This window comes from Neoarius graeffei, chromosome 20, assembly GCF_027579695.1.
Source record: "Neoarius graeffei isolate fNeoGra1 chromosome 20, fNeoGra1.pri, whole genome shotgun sequence".
Lineage (NCBI taxonomy): Eukaryota > Metazoa > Chordata > Actinopteri > Siluriformes > Ariidae > Neoarius > Neoarius graeffei.
The window spans coordinates 19,145,237-19,170,458 of NC_083588.1; the positions used below are offsets into that span (position 1 = coordinate 19,145,237).

Below are 25,222 nucleotides of genomic sequence, written 5' to 3' on the forward strand. Positions count from 1 at the left end.
CCTGTATTTTCTGTACGAAGCAGAATGACGAAGGGCATGTGTAACATCCGTGCAAGATTTCTTAAGATGGATTTCTGCCTATGTAACTAAAAATATCATGGTGTACTTCCTGTTGTACATGAAGCCCTAGGTTCTGCTCACACTGTGGTCATATACTCTAAGCGTACTATTACAGTCTTGTGGCTTTAGCTGGGTATTGCGTAATGGATGACTATTAACTGTGGCTAATATTTTACATACAAGATCCTGTGTATTACACGTGAACTCCATAATTATAAAACAATCACTATTAAAACGAAGCCTAAATAGTCATCACCTGCCGTTTATATGCAGAAACATCTTACTGGCTTATGATATAACCTAAACACACTCGCTACAGTATTTGGCTGATGAGCTTTGTATATATAACCTCAAGAGATAATATGTGTCTGAGTGACTTTAAAGAGTATACCTTCTTAAAGCAGTCCTTCTCAAATTGGGGTCCCCCTCCTCAGGGATCTGGAAGCATATCCAAGTGGTCCATTTTTTTTTTAATGTATTTTGTCACAGCAACAGAAATCACAGGCCACCATTATGAAACGATATTGGGTTCTTCTCCTCCATTTTGACTTCCCCCTTTAATTAAACTCACCTCTTGACCCCTTGAACCAAACCTCAATAACTCAAAAACATGTCAGCCTTTTAACAACGTCAACTTGGAGCTCATGTGCTCTGTCGGTGGAAAGTTCAGGAATAATAAGCTCTCTGATTCTAATAAACACCCAGAATATACAGTACATACTAGAACAACGAGCTTATTATTTGAGTCGTTGGATTATGTTCATTATATAACTCTATACTGATGGAGTGTGTGGAATTAATTTAACAATTAAAGGGCTCCCTGGGTGCAACGGGTTTGAGAAACCCTGGCTTAAAGGCTGATGAACATCATTTATTGAGATGTGGTGATTATGATTAGAAGAGGTGCTACGGTTGTAATGTTACATGAAAATAGATTTCAACAAAATTCTTAAGAACAGAGGATTCTCCAAGAACAAACATGCCATGAGAGAGAAGGGAACACTGTATTTTAGTTAATATATATATCATATGGGCTTATAAATACTCTGCACCTGACATTGTTATTTGCTTCTTAGCATGCATGCAAGGCTGTCCTTTATTATTTAATAATATAAGTGCACAAAAGAAAGATCCAAATGAACTTATTTTATTACTTCTCGTTAGTCTGAGCTACATCATCTATTATAAATAATGGCTTCATAATTTAAAAACATTAAAGACAAGAAACACTACAAGTTCAGCTAATGTTATATCTTTCAGGGTTTTCAATTACGGCAGCTCAAAATGGCTTCCGATCTAAACCTGTCATGGCATGGTCATTTTAAATTATTCATGCAGGATTTATTTTCCAAAAGGATAATATTAGTCAGGGGTGGCATGGTGGTGTAGTGGTTAGCACTGTCGCCTCATAGCAAGAAAGTCCTGGGTTCGAGCCCAGCGGCCGGTGAGGGCCTTTCTGTGTGGAGTTTGCATGTTCTCCCCGTGTCTGCGTGGGTTTCCTCCGGGTCCTCCAGTTTCCCCCACAGTCCAAACACATGCAGGTTTGGCTAATTGGTGGCTCTAAATTGACCATAAGTGTGAATGTTTGTTTGTCTCTATGTGTATGACCTGGTGACTTGTCCAGGGTGTACCCTGCCTCTCGCCCATAGTCAGCTGGGATAGGCTCCAGCTTGCCTGTGACCCTGTAGAACAGGATAAAGTGGCTACAGATAATGGATGGATGGATAATATGAGTCAGCCGAGGTTGATGCTTGCTTTGCTGTTCGAAGCTTGTTGCTGCTTTTCAGAGTTATTAGGAAAAATTTAGGACTAAACAATTAAGTATACACATTCAGAAGTGAGAACCCAAATTGTAAAGTCAACATTTTTATCCATGTGAAAATACTAATGTTCAAAATGCTGATGCAAGGCCTATCGATCACGCCAAGCATCAGCTATTGATCCAAACAAGCACACAGGTTACATTTGTCTGCAGGAGCTGATGTGTTTATTCCATACTTTTGCATACCGTATACTGTAGGTACATTTACTCAGTTTATTCTTAGCGTTTTCTCAACGTGTTCATCTCATTTTGCATTTAGAACCCAATATGCATGCTGTGGATGGTGTTAAAGACTCGCACTTGTTCTATATTTACATCTTTTCAAAAACATCCACACTCTCTTACCAAGACAGCCAGGGTACTGACTCTAACACCATTCCTTGTCTTTCGAGTGATACTGTCAAGCACATTTAGCATGTATCTTTTACCTAGAAATGAAGATGCCTATAGTACACCTTTAAATGTTTACTATTACTGTACAAATATGAACATTAAGTAGTTTTAAAGGTACACAATATCCACATTTCCAGGTGAAAGACACATACTAAAAGTAAAAGAGATAAGGGTACCACACCAGTGACAACGAAAGGTCACAGTACTCTTTTTCTTTTCCTGAATAGGGGTGTAACTATCGCCTGATGTATCGTTGTATCACAAAGGCAATGGGTGAAATGAATTGAGGCAAAAATCATAAATCGATTATTACTGAACATGCTTGATTATAGACAGATTTTTTTTAAATGGCAGACAGTTGGTGTGTAAATAATTCATATTTTTAAATTGGTGTGTAAATAATTTACAAGGCTAGCAAGGTGATTTACCCATAATGCTAATAATGTTAAAATTATCCTTCACTACGTCACAAAGGTGGTCACATATCAAATAATCTTATGAATCGATATCATATCGTGGCAGATTTAGTCGTATCATCAAATTTTGACTTGTTATCTGAAGAATTGAAATCATATTGTACCCTGTGAAAGCCTGAGGATGACACCCCAAGTGTGTGTGTGTGTGTGTGTGTGTGTGTGTGTGTGTGTGTGTGTGTGTGTGTATGCTATAGTGCAAGACTTTGCATTGTTCTTGAAAAACCACCAATATTCTGCCAGAAAAAAAAAATTACAAAAATGATCTACTTTGCCATGTGTTTACTGGTTGGTCTTCGGAAACAATGACAGAAAAGCAGAAAAAAATCCAATTTTGGTTGTTGGTAGTGGATGATAGCCCGAAGCGTGTGTGTCAATCAGACATGCTTCATTGGCCAAGGACAAATCCTCATTGTAGGACCTGGTGCGTTTCTAAAGAAACATCCATTTCTCTGCAGCAGTTATCACTGTATAGGGAAGAGCACCGAGTTACACAATCACAATGGCAAGAAAAGAAAAAAACAAGGCCTGTGTATGATTTCTGTGTGTTTTCAGGAGGATAGATTAGATATTTGTTCTTCTGTTGGACGGGGAAAAAATTATATACAAGAAACAATCAAAATAGGCAAATAAGTGCTACATGGCCCAGTATCTGCATTAGTTATGATCTGTGGTGATCATGTTTAAGTTAGTTTAGTTTGTTCATGCATCAATAAAATAATACGCATATTTTAGTATCTATCTATCTATCTATCTATCTATCTATCTATCTATCTATCTATCTATCTATTTCATATTTTAGTATAGAATGCACATGCATTAAAAAATATCTTTCTCTTGCTATCATGCTGGACTAATCACAAGTGTTTCATTCAGTGGTCCTAAGTGTTAGCATTTCAGCCACTAAATGAATAGTCATGGGGTTTATTTTTCCTCAAGATGTCAGTCAATATCTTAAAAAGTAAATAAACAAACAAACAAACAAGCAAACAACAACAACAAGAACATCAACACCAACTCCAGTCTCAGAATATAACCTGGAGGACTAGATGAGGCTGAGAAATGTACAGTAAACGACACTGTAATACTGTAAACACAGCTTGTGTGTTTTCCGCACAGACCTTCCCAGTCGGTCCAGTCCTTCCATATTCTCCCACGTTAATCCGCCTAGTGATTCGGAGTTGGCGGCCCACCGTCCTGGTTCTCCCCAGAGTCATCATGGACATACTATTACATTATCAAAAATCCTACCATGTGCTGCTGCTGCTTATTATTATTATTATTATGATTTAAGCCATATAAACAGGACTAGCTATTTCTCCCTGTTACTGAGGCGCCTTCACTTCACGCCTGACACAAATGACTCCTGGGCCATAAGGGCCCGCCTTTCGGGGCGCCTTGAAACTGTCTCCCTCTTATCTTTCATCATCTAACTCCAGGACGCCTTGAAACCGCAAAGCAAGTTATTGCTTTTTTCTCTCAGACAGCCCAATGCGGACTGGACAGCAGCCAATCAGAGCCTTGTTTACACTCTGTGAGTGACAATGCCTTGGCGCCGTGCCAGCCAATCAGATCCTGCTCTGAACGGTGCACATTTTTTAAAAAACCTGCTTACCTAACCTAGGGCGAGCTGTTTCATGATGAAAACAACACGTTCAGACTGGAAACAATATCTATCTATCTATCTATCTATCTATCTATCTATCTATCTATCTATCTATCTATCTATCTATCAGAATTAATTTATTCTGAACAAAATATATGTTCGGAGTAAGGAAAGATTTTGATTGGAATTAAGAAAAAAAAACCTCAACCCAAAATATTGTATCACACTGTTTTGAATTATTATTTGCTGATGATATACTAGATAACTGTTATAAATTATAAGCTTAATCTATAACATTTTATTCATCAAACCCAAATTTATAATCTGGGTTAGATTTAACTCTAAGCACTAAAAATGAATATTTTTAGTTTCAGTCCCATGATGTTAAGAGTGAAAATTAAACAGTAAATGTATGAAAAGACTACCAAAGGAAGTAAGATTATAATAAAGCATAAATCCTAAGAAAGTGTTTCATAGCTACTCATCTTTATGACAGTCACTGGGTCAATGTTTAAAAAAAAAAGATTTAGTATAAAAGTGTTTCTAACATAAATTACCCACTGCTCTGTGTTTAGCTTGAATTTAGCGGGGCGTTGATGTGATTTCTACATCCTGCTTTCCTATTGGCGAAAGATTTTGACCAATCAGCGCCTGAAATGGGTCTCGGAAAGCTGCACGAGCTCATTGACACACACGGATGTGACCAATGGGAGAGTGTGTTTACTCACCGTGGGCTGCGAGGCACGAGCTGCGCTGGGAAACAGGATCGCCGTTCGGAGACTCGGCTCTGAACTCCGAGGCCTGCACCGGCGCTTTGGCAGATCGAGACGCTTCAACACACACACACACACACGCGCGCGCGCGGGCGGAATACGAGGATTACCTTTGAAATCTGATTTTTGAAATATGATCAGCAACATTCTTCATCTACGGTTTTTTCTCTACTTCTAATTATATTTATTGTCATGCAAGGATTTAACAGACCAGTAAGTAACCGATTTATTCTTTGGTTTTTTTTTTTTTAAATCTACAATAGCTTTAACGCAAATGCATTCATTTCTCTCTCTCTCTCTCTCTCTCTTTTTTTAAAGAAATGAAAAATCCTGTGCATGTGTTATTGTTATTTGACCCAATAACAATCATTATAATTATAAATAAACTCTTGGAATTAAAACATTACGCATTTAAAAGGGAATTAAAAATGTAGGAGCGAGAAAAAAACAACAATATCCATGTATCGTCTCATACAAATAACCTAAATGTAATTTTTCGCCTTATCAGAAAAAAATTATATATATATATATATATATATATATATATATATATATATATATATATATATATATATATATATATAATTTTTATAGTATAGTCTAATATTTTTAATTTTCTGTCAAGGCTTTTTACATTTTAAAATATTTTACATTCGAAAACGATTTGGACCTTTGATATAGGGAAAAAAAAAACAAAGAAACTGAGCAGTATATTTTCTCGATGTCTCATTATTATTATTATTAATAATAATAAAATCTTGGATCACTTTTGTCTGAATGGATTTATCCTTGACATAATTATATTGACATAATAAACTTGGATGTAATTCGACCTGCGTTCATGACATACATGACGTCAGGTATTTTCAACAGAAATATTTTTGTTTTTCTGAAACGGTCGGTTTGTATTTGCGCTTGTGCTGTGTGTGATGTAAACTCCCTGATCCAATGGGCGAGGCCGCGCTACAGAGCGGAACCTTGTTCTCTTGGTGTCCGGACTGCGCACGCTTCCACCCGGACGGCGTTTCCGCGGGCGCTCGCTCTTTCACTCAGTCACTGCTCTCGCGCAGCTTCATTAAGCAAACAAACAGCGTTATGTCTGACTCCTAACGCCTGCGTCTGACTGCGCATTAAACTCGAGGAGAGGGAAAAAAAGCCATAAAATATGATATTGGTTCATTCTTAGTTTTTTTTATACAAAATAAATATTGTATGTTTCACACGAGCTATTGTTAGACGAGACAAAACGGCTCCGTCCGTCGCCTTGTCCTGAAGAACAAACCCGGAGACTTAATTCGGTGCTCATGATGCGGTCTATAAAATGATACTGGATTGTGGCGTGTTTGTTTGTTTGTTCGTTTGTTTGTGTGAATGAAAGCTAGGGCTACTGGTATGAGTGTGTTTGTGGGGATTTGTGCTCGCTGCTGAGCGCTGTAATGTTAATGGCTGACAGACTGCAGTGAGACAAAGGCAGCTCCCTCTCAGGCCATTGAGCCTTGAACATACTCTCCTGAAATGATACTCAACACAAATACATCTGTGTTATATCACTGTTTGGTTTAAATGTGGCATGTATGGATTGTTACAATTAAACTGGATAAAATCTTCAATGCTGTCTTGTCTTGACTGGCATGTTGTCTCCTGATGAAGGTTGGAGATTTAATTTAAGCAAATAGAAATAATTATAAAACCCCACTAGGTCGATGCACTGTAGAGAGATCTGATGAGTCTTGGTACATGGAAGAATTTATAAAGAAGGACAGAAAAGGGTAATGTCATATATATATATATATATATATATATATATATATATATATATATATATATATATATATAATCTCTCTCACACACACACACAGGCCTTGCATACTGTCGCGGTTTGCATGCATCGATCACAGAGATTTGGGTAAATCCTTTCAGTGGTCTGTTTAATTTTGAGACCAATTACAGCCCAATTAATCACAGTTTTATGTCCGGGCTGTATGAGAAGCTGAGTATGACTTATGATAAATGACATTTTTGTGTCATTGAAACATTCCCGAGCGTTTATTTGGCTCTCAAACACGAGCCATGTACAGAACCAAAATCCCGGCATGCACCACGTTAAGGTTCGAGCTCTGCTTGCAACACACACCCCATGCAAATGTCTCAAACGTGTGTGTGTGTGTGTGTGTTTGGAGTGGACTGTTGAATTAATTGTATTGCTATGAAAAGTTGTAACGCATCATTTTGTGTGTGTTTTAAATAACAATAGACATTCAAACCCAGAGCTCAGAGTGCAGCTCAGGATGCGTTCAACATATTGTGTTGGAGTCGTGTTTGCAAAATCATCATGTCTTTTTTTTTTCATTCGGTAAAACCGGGTTTTTGTATTGCAGCGGAACATCTGCCTTAGTCTGAGGCTCTTTATCGCTTTACACTAATTCTACATATTTGTGTGTTTATGTATTTATATAAAACAAAAAGAGGCGCTTGAACGCACCCTGGGGTTTATTGTGAACTCTGGGTTTGAATGTTCATTGTTTCATTACTGCTGTTGTAATTGTATAAACACGTAAACATAAACACACACACACACACACACACACACACAGATATAAAAAATGTCACGCATGGAGGCTGCAGTGTGTTGAGCTGACTCCCAGTGAATGTTGCTGCTGCTTGCCGGTCAAACGCGTCTTTTTCTCCTTTTTTTTCTTTTGTTTTCTTTTCAGAAAACATGATCGGGAGAGGCGACACTTCCCCTGAAAGCGACACCGACGCCCAGCGAGAGGGATTATAAATATATGGCTTTGGTTTGATCGCTGTGGTCGACGCCGCCGGAATATTTGGGATTATAAGGCGCGACGCAGCGGTTATGGAGAGCCGGGATTTCGGCGCTCCGGCGCACCTCCTGTCCGAGCGGGGCGCTTTGGTTCACCGCGCCGCCTCACGGATCACCTCAAGCGGCCACAGCTCCGTGCAGCACGCCGCTGCCTTCCCGCCTGGCAAATATTACCCTTCTCATCTGCCCATGGCCACACACTCAGGTCTGTTCCTTCTGCTCGACAGCACACAGCATTACAGAAACATGAACTCGCCGGTTTGCACTGATGAACCTGGTGCCTTCACCACTTCATGAGCATGAACAAAATCCAGATGTGTAATAATCCAGCAGCTGAGGGGGTCATTTATACAAGGGGTCGTGTCGCGGCTGCAAGCAGGAGGGTCATGTAGGTCAGACATAATAATAATAATAATAATAATAATAATAATAATAATAAATGTATTATTATTATTATTATTATTATTGTGTAAACAATTCAGAGGACACATTTATTTTAATAAATTGTGTAGTTTCTGAAAAAAGGCAAATAAAAAATGTGAAAAATGTAGAACTTCATGAAACATTTATAATTTACATAAGTGTGTGTGTGTATGAGAGAGTGATTTTTAAATGTTTTAATTTAATTAGGTACACACACTTTCTTTCTCTCTCTCTCTCTCTCTCTCTCTCTCTCTCTCTCTCCATTCTCTCACTCCCTCATTCTTTCTCGCTCTCTCTTTCTTTCTCTCTCTCTCTCTCTTTCCTGCTCTCTCTTTCTCTCTCTTGCTCTCTCACACACACACACACACACACACACACACACACACACACACACACACACACACACACAGAGTACCAGTCAAAAGTCTGGACACAGCTTCAAATTCAGTTGTTTTCCTTTATTTTAATGAAACGACTCCGTGTACACGGGACACTCCACATGATCTAAGCCGATTAATAAAAAATATTAATAGGCTTATTCATGTTTTATTAATTAATGCCTGGGCAGTAGTAATTATCTAGAGTACCAGGCAAAAGTTTGGACACACCTTTGAATTCAAAGTGTTTTCTTTATTTTTATTACTTTAAGACATGAAGTGTCTTTTAATTAACGACAGATGTCGTTTCTCTTTACTTAGCTGAGCGGTTCTTGACATAATATGGCCTAGTACAGTTGTGGAATAGGGCTATTTACTGTTATTATTATGATTTACTGTTTACTCTTTGATCTCAAACACATGAAGAAGGCAAGAAATTGCACTAATTACCTTTTGATGAGACACGCCTGTCAATTGAAAAGCATTCCAGGTGACTAGCTCGTGAAGATAATGCCAGTAGTGTGCAAAGCGTCATCAAGGGAAACGCTGGCTACTTTGAAGAAACATATTTTGTTTGTTTCCTACATAATTCCATATACGTTCCAGATGTTGTTTCATAGTTGTGATGTCTTCAGTATTGTTCTACAATGTACAAAATAGTCAAAATACAGAAAAACCTATGAATGAGTACGGGTGTATAAACTTTTGACTGGGACTGGATGTGCGAGGCAAAAACCTGGTAATAGATATATAAATATACACACATTTAAATTTACTTTATAATATAATGTGTATAATATTATTAATAATTAGTAATAGACATCTTCAGATTATTTATTTGTTTGTTCGTTTGCTGTTGGCACAGTGCCTGACAGGATGTGATATAAAATCCATAGTGCACACTAGTGTCATATAATTTTGCCATGGCGTTTTGTGTATTAGACGTTGACGGAGGTGCGCATGTAAAGGAGAAGGTGTCAGGGTCAACACTTGAGGCCTGCAATAAATGCAAACCTCTTTTGCATATTGGGTATTGTGTTGAAGTGTTTATGAAAATACCGATGAGTAGACATGCTGCAAGGGAGAGATTGTTTTTGAAGCCTGTCAAATGTGCAGTCTTCCACTACAACTTGCAGTCATCTGACATTTTCAGAGGCTTTATTGCTTCTTAGTAAAGAAGCTTAAACTGATTTGTCTTTGCACGTCATGTTGTTGTGAATGTAGTGGGCCAGAAATTTACCTTCCGAAATATTCACCGGAATGCAGAGAGAACCATTATTGTAATCAGTTGTGTTAATGAGTCATATTCCATACAGGAAATAAAAATTGTTTTTATGGTTATATGACCCTTTATAATGAGAGCAGGTAGTTTGTTATATTTGATTTACTCTTTCGAAATTCATTTATAATAACTTTTTTTTAATATAAAACATTTCAAACAGGGGCGGCATGGTGGTGTAGTGGTTAGCGCTGTTGCCTCACAGTAAGAAGGTCCGGGTTCGAGCCCCGTGGCCGGCGAGGGCCTTTCTGTGTGGAGTTTGCATGTTCTCCCCGTGTCTGCGTGGGTTTCCTCCGGGTGCTCTGGTTTCCCCCACAGTCCAAAGACATGCAGGTTAGGTTAACTGGTGACTCTAAATTGACAGTAGGTGTGAATGTGAGTGTGAATGGTTGTCTGTGTCTATGTGTCAGCCCTGTGATGACCTGGTGACTTGTCCAGGGTGTACCCCACCTTTCGCCCGTAGTCGGCTGGGATAGGCTCCAGCTTGCCTGCGACCCTGTAGAACAGGATAAAGCGGCTAGGCATAATGAGATGAGATGAGATGAGAAATTTCAAACAACTTCTTTAATTTGAGACAAGTCAAAGATGCACACTGCGTACCAAACAGTAGTAAGGTTAAAACCGCACACCATATGCCGTAGGTCACTATGACTATTTCATCATGTTGCTGAATGTGTGTTTAGTGTGGTAACGTCATGAATATGGTCATGCAAAATATTTAGTTTTAAGCTTGATTTTATACAGGTTCATAAATATACACAAATAAAAAGAGCAAAGAATAGCTGGAATGGCTAGATACTCATTAAAGAACATCATCAACGTGACGCATATCCATTACACGAATGATTAAGGCTATACAGCCTTTCGATTTCATAAAATCGATGAAATTTAGTTCCCTCTGAAATTTGGTCATTGTAATATGTTTATTTCTGTAATATCTCACAAAACAGGCCATTATGTGGCTGGGAAATTATTTAATTTGAGGGGTTTCCTGAGCAAATAATATGCATGAAATTGCTCGCTTCGCGCAGTCAAGTACACGGAGCAAGTCCGTATGCACATGCACATGCTGACCTTCGCCTTCTTTTCCTTGATCTTTTGGGTTTTACGGCAGCTGGCATCCACAGTGTTGCATTACTGCCATCTACAGGTTTACCTTGACGGTGCACTGACAGTTCCATCATTCTGTCTCTAAACGAACAGCTGATCACACCGAGGTGCTCGCTGACCGCCAATATTTATTAGTTTGGTCCTGCGTTTCCTTTCCTTCGCAACATAACGCCTTTTTTTTCTCGCTTTCCGTTACTGTAGTCAGTCTTTCACGTTTCATTCGCGTCCTCCATTTTTCTCTCCTGTTTCAGATTTGTATCCCACAATGCCTTGCGCGAACGGGGAAAGCCCACCACGTAATGCATGACGTAGTATTTTGTATCGGTTCATGTTGAAGCAGGAAAATATGGCAGAGAATTTAGGGCCACGTGGAGATAAATTCATTAATTGTTCTGTTAAAAAAAAAACGAATAAAATTTGAAGGCCGTGATTCGAATTCGGTAGCTTTCGGCAAACTAAACAAAAAATAACTGGGTGTCGGAGAAAATTCTTTTTATGACCTGAACTTGAAAAATTTAAAAGGCAGTCTAGCTTTAATGCAGAGTTGTTTTGCGCTTGAATAAAGATTGCATTATTATGTTTTAAATGTGATTTCCATATTATTATTATTATTATTATTATTATTATTATTATTATTATTATTCATGCACCCATTTAGAAGTGCACGTTTACATATTTGTCTCTATGTTTTGTGTAAAAAAAAAAGACATCCTTAGCATCAGATGCATGGGAAACACACACACACAGGGATATTTATAGATTTTGCTGCTTGTCTTTGTTCTTGCAGATGTTGCAACAGAGAGCATTTAGGCTAATGCTAGCTAAAGGGTACAGGTGCGTCACTAACAGGATGTCTTGTGTCCTTTGTAGGTCTCCCATGGCCCATGCCATCCCACACACACACACACACACACACACACACACACACACACACACACACACACCTTACTTCACATGTTGTCCGTGTTCATAAAGTAAAATAGATGGGGTATTGTTCTTGAGGATGAAAAAATGGCTGTGGCTCTACAGTACAGGCCGTAAGTAATTGGTCATCGTTACAGATTTTGCTGATACGGTTGTGTTCTCCAGCACATTGGATCTGAAATGGGGAAAAAAAAAAAAAAAGACAGTGAGGTTGAATTGCAGAATGTCAGCATTGTTTCAAGGGAACTTTCATCTTTAAATATATAAACTGGGGATCAAACTCCATCGGACGTATAACCATGAGCCTAAATAAATATCATCACGTTCAGATCCTTTTTTTTGGATCCTGAAATTCGTGTCCAGTAGGCATCACCAGATCTTGCTTATCTCCCCTGTTCCACAAAGCCTGGATTGTACTCGTTTTCCCTCTGTTCCTGCTTGAATGACCGATTTTTCTTTCTCCTTTCATACCTACCAGTGTAGTACAGTTTCATCTCATCTGTAAGATTTTGCCCTTGAACACTCAAAAGTCATGCTTCTCCTGATCTATGCTTATACCGTTCCTGGTGCTTCTGATCTATCTAAGAGTTTTTATTCATGACCTGATGATATGCACTGACACTGGCTTTGATCCTCATGTTGTGACACACTAGCAGCAGCCTCCAGTGGAAAAACACCACATCTAGAATCAATGCGAGATTCGAGCTTTTGCGTATGATCCAGTTATGCCAAATAACATTCAAGTAGCCAATTTTCCAATTTTGGTGAGCGAAAATGAATAGACTGTTTAAAAAAGAAACACAAAAAACACAGGCTGTGATTCCTCTATGGTTTAGACTCAGGATGTCAAATGAAAACTCAGTTTTTCCAAAAAGATTGGTCTCTTATTTTTATTTTTTTTTACAAAACCAATGTGCTGAAATTGCTCAGTGATTTTAAATTTCACACACCATGCCCTGGCGCCAGGCTTGTAGTACTCAAGTCCAGAACTCGGACATGAGTCCGATTCGTGCCCTAATTTTAAGGACTTGTGACTTGAGCACTGATGACTTGGACTCTGATTTTTCCTTTATTTTTTGCAACATGCCATAATAATTTGGCCGAAGATATTTATATCTACATAAATTTTTATACTAATTTGAAATGTTTGTGTAACATTTTGAAACGCACCAAGCGCCAACAGCACAACAAACCAAATCCAAGTTCCCTGCCATGTCGTTCCATGGTGTCAGAATCAAAGCTTTTGTTTTTGAGATGCATCATGTTTGTTTGTGAGAGTGTTATGTTTTTGACATGGATGCTTAACATTCGTGCCACCAGCCTTTTCCGAAATATTTCTTCATAGAAGACATCTTATTTTTTTTTGTGAATTTATTGTAGGCTATGGTACCTGACATACGTCTTCACACTACTCAAAGCTGTCAACTTGTTTTTAGAGAGTGTGCGAGTGTGACAGCTGTCATTTGCAGTGTTGTAGTCGAGTCAGTAAACCTCGAGTCCGAGTCCAGTCTCGAGTCCCCAGTGTTCAAATCCGAGTCATTTAAAGAAAATTTCGAGTTGAGTCCGAGAACAAGACTCCAACCGCACCATTTGACGGTGGCTGTTGCTGCCTTTATGTGAAAGCGTCTCTGCTACTGTGTTGGACTAACGTTACTGCTCGACTGCCCCATTTTACTTAATAGGCTACAGATAAAAAAGCTTGTTCATCGCTCAGCAAGCCCCGCCCACTATCAACAGGGCAAATAACATGAGAGAGGGTTAACACTAGCTAGTTCATCGCTCAGCAAGCAACAGAGCAATGACCATAGCGTGTCACTTCCTTCTCTGGGTGGAGTCTTGCCAAATGACGATTGAAGTTCGAGGTTGTCCCCGTCGTCTCCTCGATAGTTCTTCTACATATGGAACACACAGCAGTGCATTTTTTTCCCACTGCACAAGAAGTCTGTATAAGCAAAGCGGACAATCCTAGAGGCGTTCTCTCCAGGCATTTTAGTGCCATTAATGTTAGTTTGTTCCTCAACATGACCTATGAACAGGTGAATGTGCATTCTCTTGCATGAAATTAGTGTAAAAATTAATGTAGATATAAATATCTTATACCAAATTATTATGGCATGTTACAAAAAATAAAGAAAAAATCCAAGTCCTCGTCTCCATTTTACGAGTCCGAATGCAGTTAATGCACGAGTCCGAGTCATCAGTGCTCAAGTCCAAGTCAAGTCACGAGTCGCACTGAAGTCATTTTTAAACTTGCTTTATTTCCTAATTAATGTGTTATTCAATTACGTTTTCGGTTTTAGTAACCTTATATCGTGACTCGTATTGGCAACTAATTGCAATTAAATATTATACTTATCGACCTATTCAGTTTTTAGCCATGTTGAATTTAGTTTGGTCCACGGCAGGCGTCGCTTATCTGCGCGATCTTCACGAGACTTGTGCGAGACTTCGAAACGTGAAGTGTCAGCCAGGTGTCAGTGCCGCCATTTTGAAAACTGTTTTCCAAATGAAATATTGCACAAAAACGAGTTTAAATGACGATTACTGGGGGCGTCATGGCTCAGGTGGATAAGGCGTCATACCATAAATCTGGGGACCTGGGTTCGATTCCGACCCGAGGTCATTTCCCGATCCCTCCCCGTCTCTTTCTCCCGCTCATTTCCTGTCTCTACACTGTCCTATCCAATAAAGGTGAAAAAAGCCCCCAAAAAAATCTAAAAAAAAAAAGACGATTACTGCCTACTTTTTTCAAGCTTTCCTGATTGCTATCAAAACAAACAAAACTTCCGGCTTGATTACGTCAGCATTCGACAGAGGGCGCGCGCGTCTTTGACAACCCCTGTGTCCGAAATCGCTCCCTACTCACTATATAGGGCACTGTATAGTGGGGATGCCATTTTGTAGTGCTGTCCGTGCTGAAAGAAATCAAATTAAAAGTCTCAAATTTGATTTAATAAAAGGCAGCGGCAAAGAAGAAAGTATTCAGCCTTGATTTGAAAAAAACTGAAAGATGCAGGTACTTTGTATTGATTAATGTGGGAAATGCGCTCCGTATAATATGGATTTATCACAAAAACACATGCATGTATTTATTATTTTGAAACCCACCAGCCAACTGATCTGGCACGTTTTAATTGTGCGACAGTAATGACGTAAATACCAGCGCGACGGACTCGTGTCCGAAAGCGTTTTTTTTCCTCTATATAGGGAGCAGTGAACGAGTGAGCGATTTCGGACACAGGGAACGTTGGCAGATGTTGGTCACTTTGATTTCCGCTGTACGTTTTACTTCCGTCCTACGATGTCTCGCACAGGTCTCAACGAATCTCGTTTACGGCCGTTGCTTTGACATATGGACTGTTATATTACATAGCGTATTTCAAACACTCATAACTTGCTATAGCAGTGACAAAATAGCGATCAAAAATGCATTCCTATATTTAATAAAATGAGATAAATAGAATTTTGATAATAAAAAAATTTGCCTTCAGTTCCCCTTTAAAATTAGGACACGAGTCAGACTCGAGTACTACAAGCCTGGTAATTTGTGTCGGACTCGACTCGAAATTTTCTTTCATGACTCGGACTTGAACACTGGGGACTTGAGACTGGACTCGGACTCGAGGTTTACTGACTCGACTACAACACTGCCTGTAGCTTATATATAATCAAATATAGAATTGAAATCAAAGCTGACAGTTCGCACATTGTATTTACAGGCAAGTCATCAAGTCATGTAAGCCGTGTGATCACTTCAAGCAATTCCTTTCTAAACGTTGATCATTGGTGGTACTCATGGTAGTGGTGTTTTTTTTTTTTTCTTCCTTGTTTGCTGACTGGAGTGCTTCTGTCCCAGGCCACCCCATTCCACGAGGTTAACACCACACACCCACTGGTTCAGTGAAATTCTTTTTTTAAAAAAAGAAAGACGCTACATATTTCAGGTTTGGATGTAGAAACCGCAGTTCCATAAATATCAAAGTTGCAAAGACAGAGGCTTCTCTGGCAGCAGCACGCTCATGTCTTCACCATGCCGCCGTCGCCTCATAGAATTATGAAATAGCAGATTGTTTCGGGGGAAGCGGCTAGCTTTCACTTCTCCCAGCTGCGGTATTTCTGTCGTTCCTCTTGGTGAAACATGCCTCACTCAGCAGGCTGGGCTGCTTGCAGATGGAGCGACTGCTTGCTGAGATTCCCTGACAGTTCCTCATAAATATCAGGCTGCATATAATAGGCATTATCTACCTGCAGCTGCATGCCATCTGACATTTTATCCATGTGAGGGATGCAGCCTGGGGGGCGGGTGGGCGGTGCAGGTGTCTTTGTGCTCATGTATACATGTACATGGGCACGTTTTAACAGAGAAATCTGCACTTTAATGAGCAAAGAAAATTTCGTTTATGAGTTACGACACTTCCGTTTGATCTCATTCTCACTGATGTCTCAAGCAAAAAAAAAAAGTCATGAATGTGCATCCCTTTGTTACAACAAGCTTCATCTCATCTCATCTCATCTCATTATCTCTAGCCGCTTTATCCTGTTCTACAGGGTCGCAGGCAAGCTGGAGCCTATCCCAGCTGACTACGGGCGAAAGGCGGGGTACACCCTGGACAAGTCGCCAGGTCATCACAGGGCTGACGCATAGACACAGACAACCATTCACACTCACATTCACACCTACGGTCAATTTAGAGTCACCAGTTAACCTAACCTGCATGTCTTTGGACTGTGGGGGAAACCGGAGCACCCGGAGGAAACCCACGCGGACACGGGGAGAACATGCAAACTCCACACAGAAAGGCCCTCGCCGGCCACGGGGCTCGAACCCGGACCTTCTTCCTGTGAGGCGGCAGCGCTAACCACTACACCACCGTGCCGCCACAACAAGCTTCAATTATAGATTATAACCTACTTAGCAGGTTGAAGTCATGATTATTGAGCTGAGCTTTTCTCTTAAAGCTAGACGGCCTTTTGAGTTCATAAAATCGATGAAATTTAGTTCCTTCTGAAATTTGGTCATTGTGATATATGTTTATTTCTGTAATATCTAAAAATACAGGCCATTCTGTGGCTGGGAAGTTATTTAATTTATTTGAGGGGATTCCTGAGCAAATAATGTGCATGAAATTGCTCACTTTGCGCAGTCAAGCAGACAGAGGAAGTCCGTGCGCGCATGCGCAGGTTTACCTTCTTCTTTTGGGTTTTACAGCAGCTGGCATCCACAGTCTTGCATTACCGCCATCTACAGGTTAACCTTGACCGTGCACTGACCGTTCCATCATTCTGTCGCTAAACGAACAGCTGATCACCCCGAGGTGCTCGCTGACCGCCGATATTTATTAGTTTGGTCCTGCGTTTCCTTTCCTTCGCAGCAGGACGTCTTTTCTTCTCGCTTTCTGTTACTGTAGTCGGTCTTTTATGTTTCATTCACGTCCTCCATTTTTCTGTCCTGTTTCAAATTTATCCCACAATGCCTTGTGCGAACGGGGAAAGCCCACCACGTGATGCATGACGTAGTATCTTGTATTGTGTCATGGTGAAGCAGGAAAAAATAGCAGAGAATTTAGGGCCACGTGGCCTTAAATTCATTAATTGTTTTATTTAAAAAAACAACAACAACAATTGGAAGTCTGTGATTCGAATTCAGTAGCTTTCAGTCCACTAAACAAAAATAATTGGGTGTTGGGAAAATTCTTTTTATGACCGAAACTTGAAAAATCTGAAAGGCAGTCTAAGCTTTAACATTATGTGCTGTGCTGCACTGAAGTTTGGTACATGACTGCTGACAGGTTTGCATCATGAGAGAACCTGTGTATGCGATCTTGTTCCTCCTGATCTAACAGACATGCATACACACACCTTTCATCAGGGAAGTCTACATCGTTATTAGCAAAGCCAGAGCCATTTCCTGCCATCTCCCCCTACCTCAGGGCCATTGTTGCAGCTTTGTGCATGTGTTTTTTATGGCATGTTGTTTAAAGATAAAAAACACACACCCTCCATCCTCTTTTATTGTGCCTGTGGTAAGATGTCCCCATCCCTCCCCTGGTTTGTGTATCCTGCCTGGATATCCGAGCAGCCTTGTGACCCGCCTGCTTCCCTCAAAATCTGTGATGTATCTCGGTTTTGTTGTCAGACTGGAACACAAAACTTGTCTGTGTACTTTTTTTTTTATTCAATAACTCATTGCTGTAAGGTCCCCAGAGGAAAGTGGTATGCAAAAGCTGCGCTTCAAAGACAAACACAGGTGTTTGGTGGCGTTGAGAAAGCCTGTGTTCTGTTTACGACTGGATGTGTCTCCCGTTCATTTCGAGAATGGGTTTGTTGGCTGTGGTACTGTTGACGTGCTGTATAATTTGCAGCGAGACACCTCTGTCCCTTCAAACATTCTTCATAGAGATACTTTGCCTCAATTGCTCAGGTAGCTGACAACAAATGAAAGCTTGCAAAGATAAGCTGGCGAGTATAACGCGCCCTCCTCCTTATTTTCTTTGGTTGTTAGCAATATTAGCATTTTTGACGACACTGAAGTAGCAGATAACGTTGTGTCATCGGTATTTTCAGATCTAACCTGGTGAACAAGCACTCCAGGGAATGGTCACTGAGGTATGAGAACAAAACTGAGGTGACTGATAGATAAAAAAAGGTAATATTGGATTGTATGTTTATCATAGTCGACGCCCACAAACTTTATTTAACGTCGTCCTCTAAAAATGCACTGGATGTCCAGCGGCAGCGTAATTTACTGCAGGAAACCAGTGGTGGGTTTGTTTAGTGGACAACGATCAAGCATCACATTAAAACCACTGACTGGTAAAGCGAATAATATTGATTATCTCATGACAATGGCACCTATCACAGGGTGGGATATATTAGGCAACAAGAGAAGAGTCAGTTCTTGAAATTGATGTGTTGGAAGCAGGAAAAATGGGCAAGCGCAAGGCATGACTTTGACAAGAACCAAATTGTGATGGCTAGATGTCTGGGTCTGAGCATCTCCAAAATGGCACACCTTGTGGGGTGTTCCTGGTATGCAGTAGTTAGTACCTACCAAAAGTGGTCCAAAGAAGGACAACCGGTGAATTGGTGATAGGGTCATGGGTATCCAAGGCTCACTGAATCGCATAGGGCACGAAGGCTAGTTCATATAGTCCAATCCTACAGAAGAGCTACAATTCAAAGACATGCGGTTAGGTTAACATGGGATGGCCATGGCCTGAGGTTGGGCTGAAGTGCCTTTGAGCAAAGGCACCTAACCCCCAATTGCTCCCCAGGCACTGTAGCATAGTTGCCCACTGCTCTGGGTATGTGTGTGCGCTCATTGCTCAGTGTGTATGCATGTGTGTGTTCACTGCTTCAGATGGGTTAAATGCAGAGGAGGAATTTCACTATGTGCTTGAGTGTGCATGTGACAAATAAAGGTTCTTCTTCTTCTTCTTAAAACTGTTTTTCACTTAAAGGAGAACTGAAGGCAAATTTTTTATTATCAAAATTCTATTTATCTCATTTTATTAAATATAGGAATGCATTTTTGATAGCCATTTTGTCACTGCTATAGCAAGTTATGAGTGTTTGAAATACGCTACGTAATATATCAGTCCATATGTCAAAGCAATGGCCATAAACGAGATTCGTTGAGACCTGTGCAAGACATCGTAGGACGGAAGTAAAACGTCCAGCGGAAATCAAAGTGACCAACCCTGTGTCCAAAATCACTCACTCGTTCACTACTCCCTACTCCCTATATAGGGAATTACCATATAGAGGACTGTATAGTGAGCTCATTGGTAAAATGAAAAAATGCTTTCGGAGACTAGTCCGTCGCACTGATATTTACGTCATTACTGTCGCACAATTAGAACATGCCAGATCAGTCGGCTGGTGGGTTTTCAAAGTAGGAAATCCATGCATGTATTTTTGTGATAAATCCATATTATACGGAGCGTATTTCCCACATTAATCAATACAAAGTACCTGCATCTTTCAGTTTTTTTTAAATCAAGGCTGAATACTTTCTTCTTTGCCACTGCCTTTGATTAAATCAAATTTGAGACTTTTAATTTGATTTCTTTCAGCGTGACTGCAATACATGATGGGATATATTGCTTTCGTTAGTGACCATCGGTTGTACGCTACTTTTTGTGATGCATTGTGAGATACTATGAGTGCACTATATAGGGTGTAAATAATTCTCACTAAGGTTTCGGACAGCACTCCAAAATGGCATCCCCACTATATAGTGCCCTATGTAGTGAATAGGGAGCGATTTTGGACATAGGGTAACATCTGCCAACATTGTCAGAAGACGCGCGCGCCCTCTTTCGAATGCTGACGTAATCAAGCCAGAAGTTTTGTTTGTTTTGATAGCAATCAGGAAAGTTTGAAAAAAGTAGGCAGTAATCGTCATTTAAAATATTTCATTTGGAAAACAGTTTTCAAAATGGCGGCACTGACACCTGGCTGACACTTCACATTTCGAAGTCTTGCACAAGTCTCGTGAAGATCGCACGGATAAGCGACGCCTGCCGTGGACCAAACGAACTAAAAACCGAATAGGCTGCTAAGTATAATATTTAATTGCAATTAGTTGCCAATACGAGTCACGATATAAGATTACTAAAACTGAAAACGTAATTGAATAACACGTTAATTAAGAAATAAAGCAAGTTTAAAAATGACTTCAGTTCCCCTTTTAAATACACTTCAATGCAAACCTCCAGACAAGCGCATTATGAATACGCAAAGTTCGGTTGCATCAACAAACCCCAGATTCGCTCCTTCCTTCAATCATAAACAGTCAATCAGATCCCTTGATAATGCAGCATGCTATGTGTGACACACACACATTTAACAGGTGTATTGTTCAGTTGCACCATCGACATGACACGACAACAGAAGCAGTGTGGAGTGAGAAAATGAGCAGTGTTTCCCACAGGTCTGAATTATACTTGTAGTGGTAGCCGGCAGAAAGGGCCGACATTACCTGCCAACACAAAAATGTGATTTCAGATCACAATGGAATGTGCTCCGCTTGTGTGGATTGAAATTTTCTCTTCTCATGCTGCTCGGTAAATTGCACCTGCTATCAGCGACAATCAGAGGCTTTAGGAAAACGGGCTTTTTTCTTTTTATTTCATTTACGATCTAATTTTTTGGCTTAAAAGGAAGGAAAAGAAGCACAAAAAAAGCAAAATGGCCTATTAATTTTTGTTCCTGACACGAAAATTAAATGACCAAATGTACACGGACCATTAATATCCTTTTAATATTCAGCTAAATAGGCTAGAAAAAAGCGCTATTGCAAAGCTGACTGTGCTGAGTGGACTCAAGCACTCCATGTCGTCATGGTAACGCTGACAAGAACCCGTAACATGCACACTGCTTAAGATTGTCTACAGCATGAAATCTCTCCCTTCATTTGGTCAGTTATTTGGCCAATCATTCCAGCACAGCACAGTTCCTTTAAGCGATACAGTACATAACGTTCATTATTATTTATATATCACTCACAGAACATTCTCGTGCTACATACTTTTGTTAAAATGATTCACCAAACCTAATTTGGCAGCTGATAATGTTCCTGGATTATCAGCCCACCTAATAAAGTGACACACTGTGCAGATGATGAGGAAATTGTTGATAAATGCAAGGTGTTTAAATTTAAAATAGTGGTTAAATGAAGCTTTTTTTTTTCTCCTGGTAATTATGAACATTTTTTTAACGACTTGTTTATCAGTAATGATCTCTGTCAGCAGAAAAGGAACATTTTATCGTGATAACATTTTCAGCTATATCGCCCAGCCCTAGGTGGTAATCATTCTTCTTGCTTGGTGTTTACCAAGAATGTGTCCACGGAGACGGCTTTTGTGACAGCGCCTTCTGATTTATCAAGACTTTCCTGGTGTTCTTTCTCAGATTCTGTGGAAGGAACCAGTGCTGTAGCTGAGCCACTAAATCTCGAGTCCGAGTCCAGTCTAGAGTCCCCAGTGTTCAAGTCCGAGTCAAGTCCAAGTTATTTAAAGAAAATTTAGAGTTGAGTCCCAGAACAAGACTCCAACCGCACCATTTGAAGGTGGCTGTTGCTGCCTTTATGTGAAACCGTCTCTGCTACTGTGTTGGACTAACGTTCCTGCTCGACCGCCCCATTTTAGTTAATAGACTATAGAGGGCTACCGCATGACGTCACCGCGCCACGAGATTTTGTTAGGCGCCATATTGGAAGACCAAGTACATGCACTCACAATATAAAACAAACTACGAGCGAGAGTGAAGTGACACGATGGCTGATAATTCTGGTTATGTGAGTACATTACCAGCTGCAGAAAGGGCACGGTATGTGGAGAAACTCGCTGTGATTGATGGGTTTGACCCATATGATAAGACTCGCGGCAAGGGAGAATGGAAACATAAGGAGGACCTGACACCAATTCTGCCATCTGTTTGCTACCCAGACATTGTAAACTATTTGTTGTTTACACCCACTGCCTACACTGCTGATGACTTGAAGGCCTACAAAGGGCTACAGGCTTACAATTATGTTGTTAGTGGATTGGGTCGTGATATTACAGCTGTTATTAAGAATAACCTTCACATAGTTATGGCCAAGGTAATCTTGTTGATATTTATCTTTTAATAATATATCTTTTCAGTTGAAAAATTAATACTTTTTGTTACTATTAAGGTATCCATAATTTAGGTTAATTTATCCAAATTATACATATGTATTTATGATATATGCCTACACAACAACTATGCTTTATTTATATAATAGGAGGGAGAGCAAGCCCCAAACCATCCTAAATTATCTCATCTCATCTCATTATCTCTAGCCGCTTTATCCTTCTACAGGGTCGCAGGCAAGCTGGAGCCTATCCCAGCTGACTACGGGCGAAAGGCGGGGTACACCCTGGACAAGTCGCCAGGTCATCACAGGGCTGACACATAGACACAGACAACCATTCACACTCACATTCACACCTACGGTCAATTTAGAGTCACCAGTCAACCTAACCTGCATGTCTTTGGACTGTGGGGGAAACCGGAGCACCCGGAGGAAACCCACGCGGACACGGGGAGAACATGCAAACTCCACACAGAAAGGCCCTCGCTGGCCCCGGGGCTCGAACCCAGGACCTTCTTGCTGTGAGGCGACAGCGCTAACCACTACACCACCGTGCCGCCCATCCTAAATTATTATTATTATTAAATTGTAGAAGTCTGGGAGGCTTGCTCCTCATACAGTTATCAACTTGGGGCCAATTTAGCATGTTTTAAATCTGAATTTCTTGCGTTTGCTTACCTCAAAGTGTCCACAGATCATGCACAGACTTATCCATTATATCCACAGTTTTTTGCCAAGTCTCACACAGGTTTCTTTCAAGTCTACTGTTGGGCCAATAAATCATAAATAAAACAGCTCAGATTTGTTTGTTTAAGTCGTTTGCCACTCCACTTTATTCTCGTGGGTTCACATACCGCTGCCGTTATTTCCCCCAATCACGAGTTTGTTGGTCTTACAAAATGGCGCAGGGTCTGTTTACTTCCGGTTTCGGGTGACGTCAGTGAAGTCCCTCTATAGATAAAAAGCTTGTTCATCGCTTGGCAAGCCCCGCCCACTATCAACAGGGCAAATAACATGAGAGAGGGTTAACACTAGCTAGTTCGTTGGTCAGCAAGCCCCACTATCAACAGGGCAATGAACATAGCGTGCCACTTACTTCTCTGGGTGGAATCTTGCCAAATGACGATTGAAGTTCGAGGTTGATGAGGGAATGACTGGTTCAAACTATTGTAATGTCAGTGATAACAGAGTCATACATAATTGGCAGACGTTTCACAACATTCCATCTTGATGCCCTACTTCTGGCTGAGGTTCTCATCTGTTCGCTCCTGTGATGATGGTCCCATATGCACAGCCCCTGATCCATCCTGATGCCCTACTTTTGGCTGAAGATAAGATAAGATAAGATAAGATAAGATGAGGTAAGATGAAACTTTATTCATCCCTCGGTGGGGAAATTTACGTTTTAGCAGCTCACATATAGAAAAGAGTCAGTAATAGACAGTAACAAAAACAGAGTGCAATAAAAGTATTAAAAACCTATAGGAAAAAACAAATATATATCTATGTATAAAAAAAGTAAAAAAAAAAGTAAAAACACAGGCCATGTACGTAATGTACACAACAAAATAAGAATGGCACTTAAATAAGAGTAGTACTTTGCCTGAAGTAGAAATATTGTACTAATAAAATACTGGCAGCTGAAATAGAAATAGAAATATTGCACCAGGTAGTGAATGTTATTGCACAGCATAGCATAAATAACGAGGATGGAATGTGTGTAAAGTAACCCAAAAAATGACCAAAAAAACCCCAACCGCAGACTATGAACATGAACATACGTACACAACAATTCTGAGAGTGAGTCTTAAATAAGAAAATACTTGCAAATGAAAAGGATATTGTACCAAATCATAATATTATTAGCATAAGTAGATGACAGTAATGAGATGCGAATCAAAGTGACAAAAAGGTGATAGTGACATTGAAAAAAAACAGTACTACATTACTACATCAGGCTCTCACTGAAATGTCTGGTGGCAGTTGGGATGAAGGACCTGCAGTAGCATTCCTTCTTGCAGCGTGGGTGCAGCAGTCTGCTGCTGAAGGAGCTGCTCAGGGTGCCAACAGTCTTGTGTAGGGGGTGAGAGGTGTTGTCCATGATAGACATTAGCTTAGCTAACATCCTTCTCTCACACACCTCCTCAATGGATTCCAGAGGGTAGTCCAGGACAGAACCCTTTTCACCAGCTTGTTAAGCCTTTTCCTGTCCCTTTCAGAGCTTCCATGTCCCCAGCAGACCACGGTGAAGAAGATGGCAGATGCTACCACAGTACCACAGCAGGCTTGTAGTACTTGAGTCCGGTACTTGGACTCGAGTCCGACTCATGCCCTAATTTTAAGGACTTGTTACTTGACTTAGACTTCAGCACTGGTGACTCGGACTCGTGCGTTAACTTCATTCGGACTTGTAAATTGGAGATGAGGACTTGGAGTTTTTCTTTATTTTTATAACATGCCATAATAATTTGGCATAAGATACAGGCCTAGACATTAAGCATTTACCACTGGTGGCCCATTGGGCCAATGGAATTGAA

At 40.2% G+C, this 25,222-nt stretch overlaps 1 protein-coding gene and 1 long non-coding RNA gene across 4 annotated transcripts in view; one reads left to right on the plus strand and one right to left on the minus strand.

The window, feature by feature from the left end:
* Positions 1-2,024: 2,024 nt before the first annotated feature.
* Positions 2,025-4,120, minus strand: LOC132868478 (uncharacterized). The gene is made up of 2 exons (XR_009650841.1): positions 3,870-4,120; positions 2,025-3,215 (listed from the first exon to the last, which is right to left on the minus strand). It is a non-coding gene; the product is annotated as an uncharacterized LOC132868478 (long non-coding RNA).
* Positions 4,121-5,066: 946 nt separating this feature from the next.
* LOC132868479 (BAH and coiled-coil domain-containing protein 1) overlaps positions 5,067-25,222 on the plus strand; it is a 151,011-nt gene continuing 130,855 nt past the window's right edge. For all 3 annotated transcript variants that reach the window (XM_060901387.1, XM_060901388.1, XM_060901390.1), the window contains exons 1-2: positions 5,067-5,340; positions 7,842-8,156. In XM_060901387.1, coding sequence (XP_060757370.1) covers positions 7,985-8,156 — 172 coding nt within the window. In that variant the 5' untranslated portion in view covers positions 5,067-5,340; positions 7,842-7,984. The remainder of the gene's footprint in view (positions 5,341-7,841; positions 8,157-25,222) is intronic.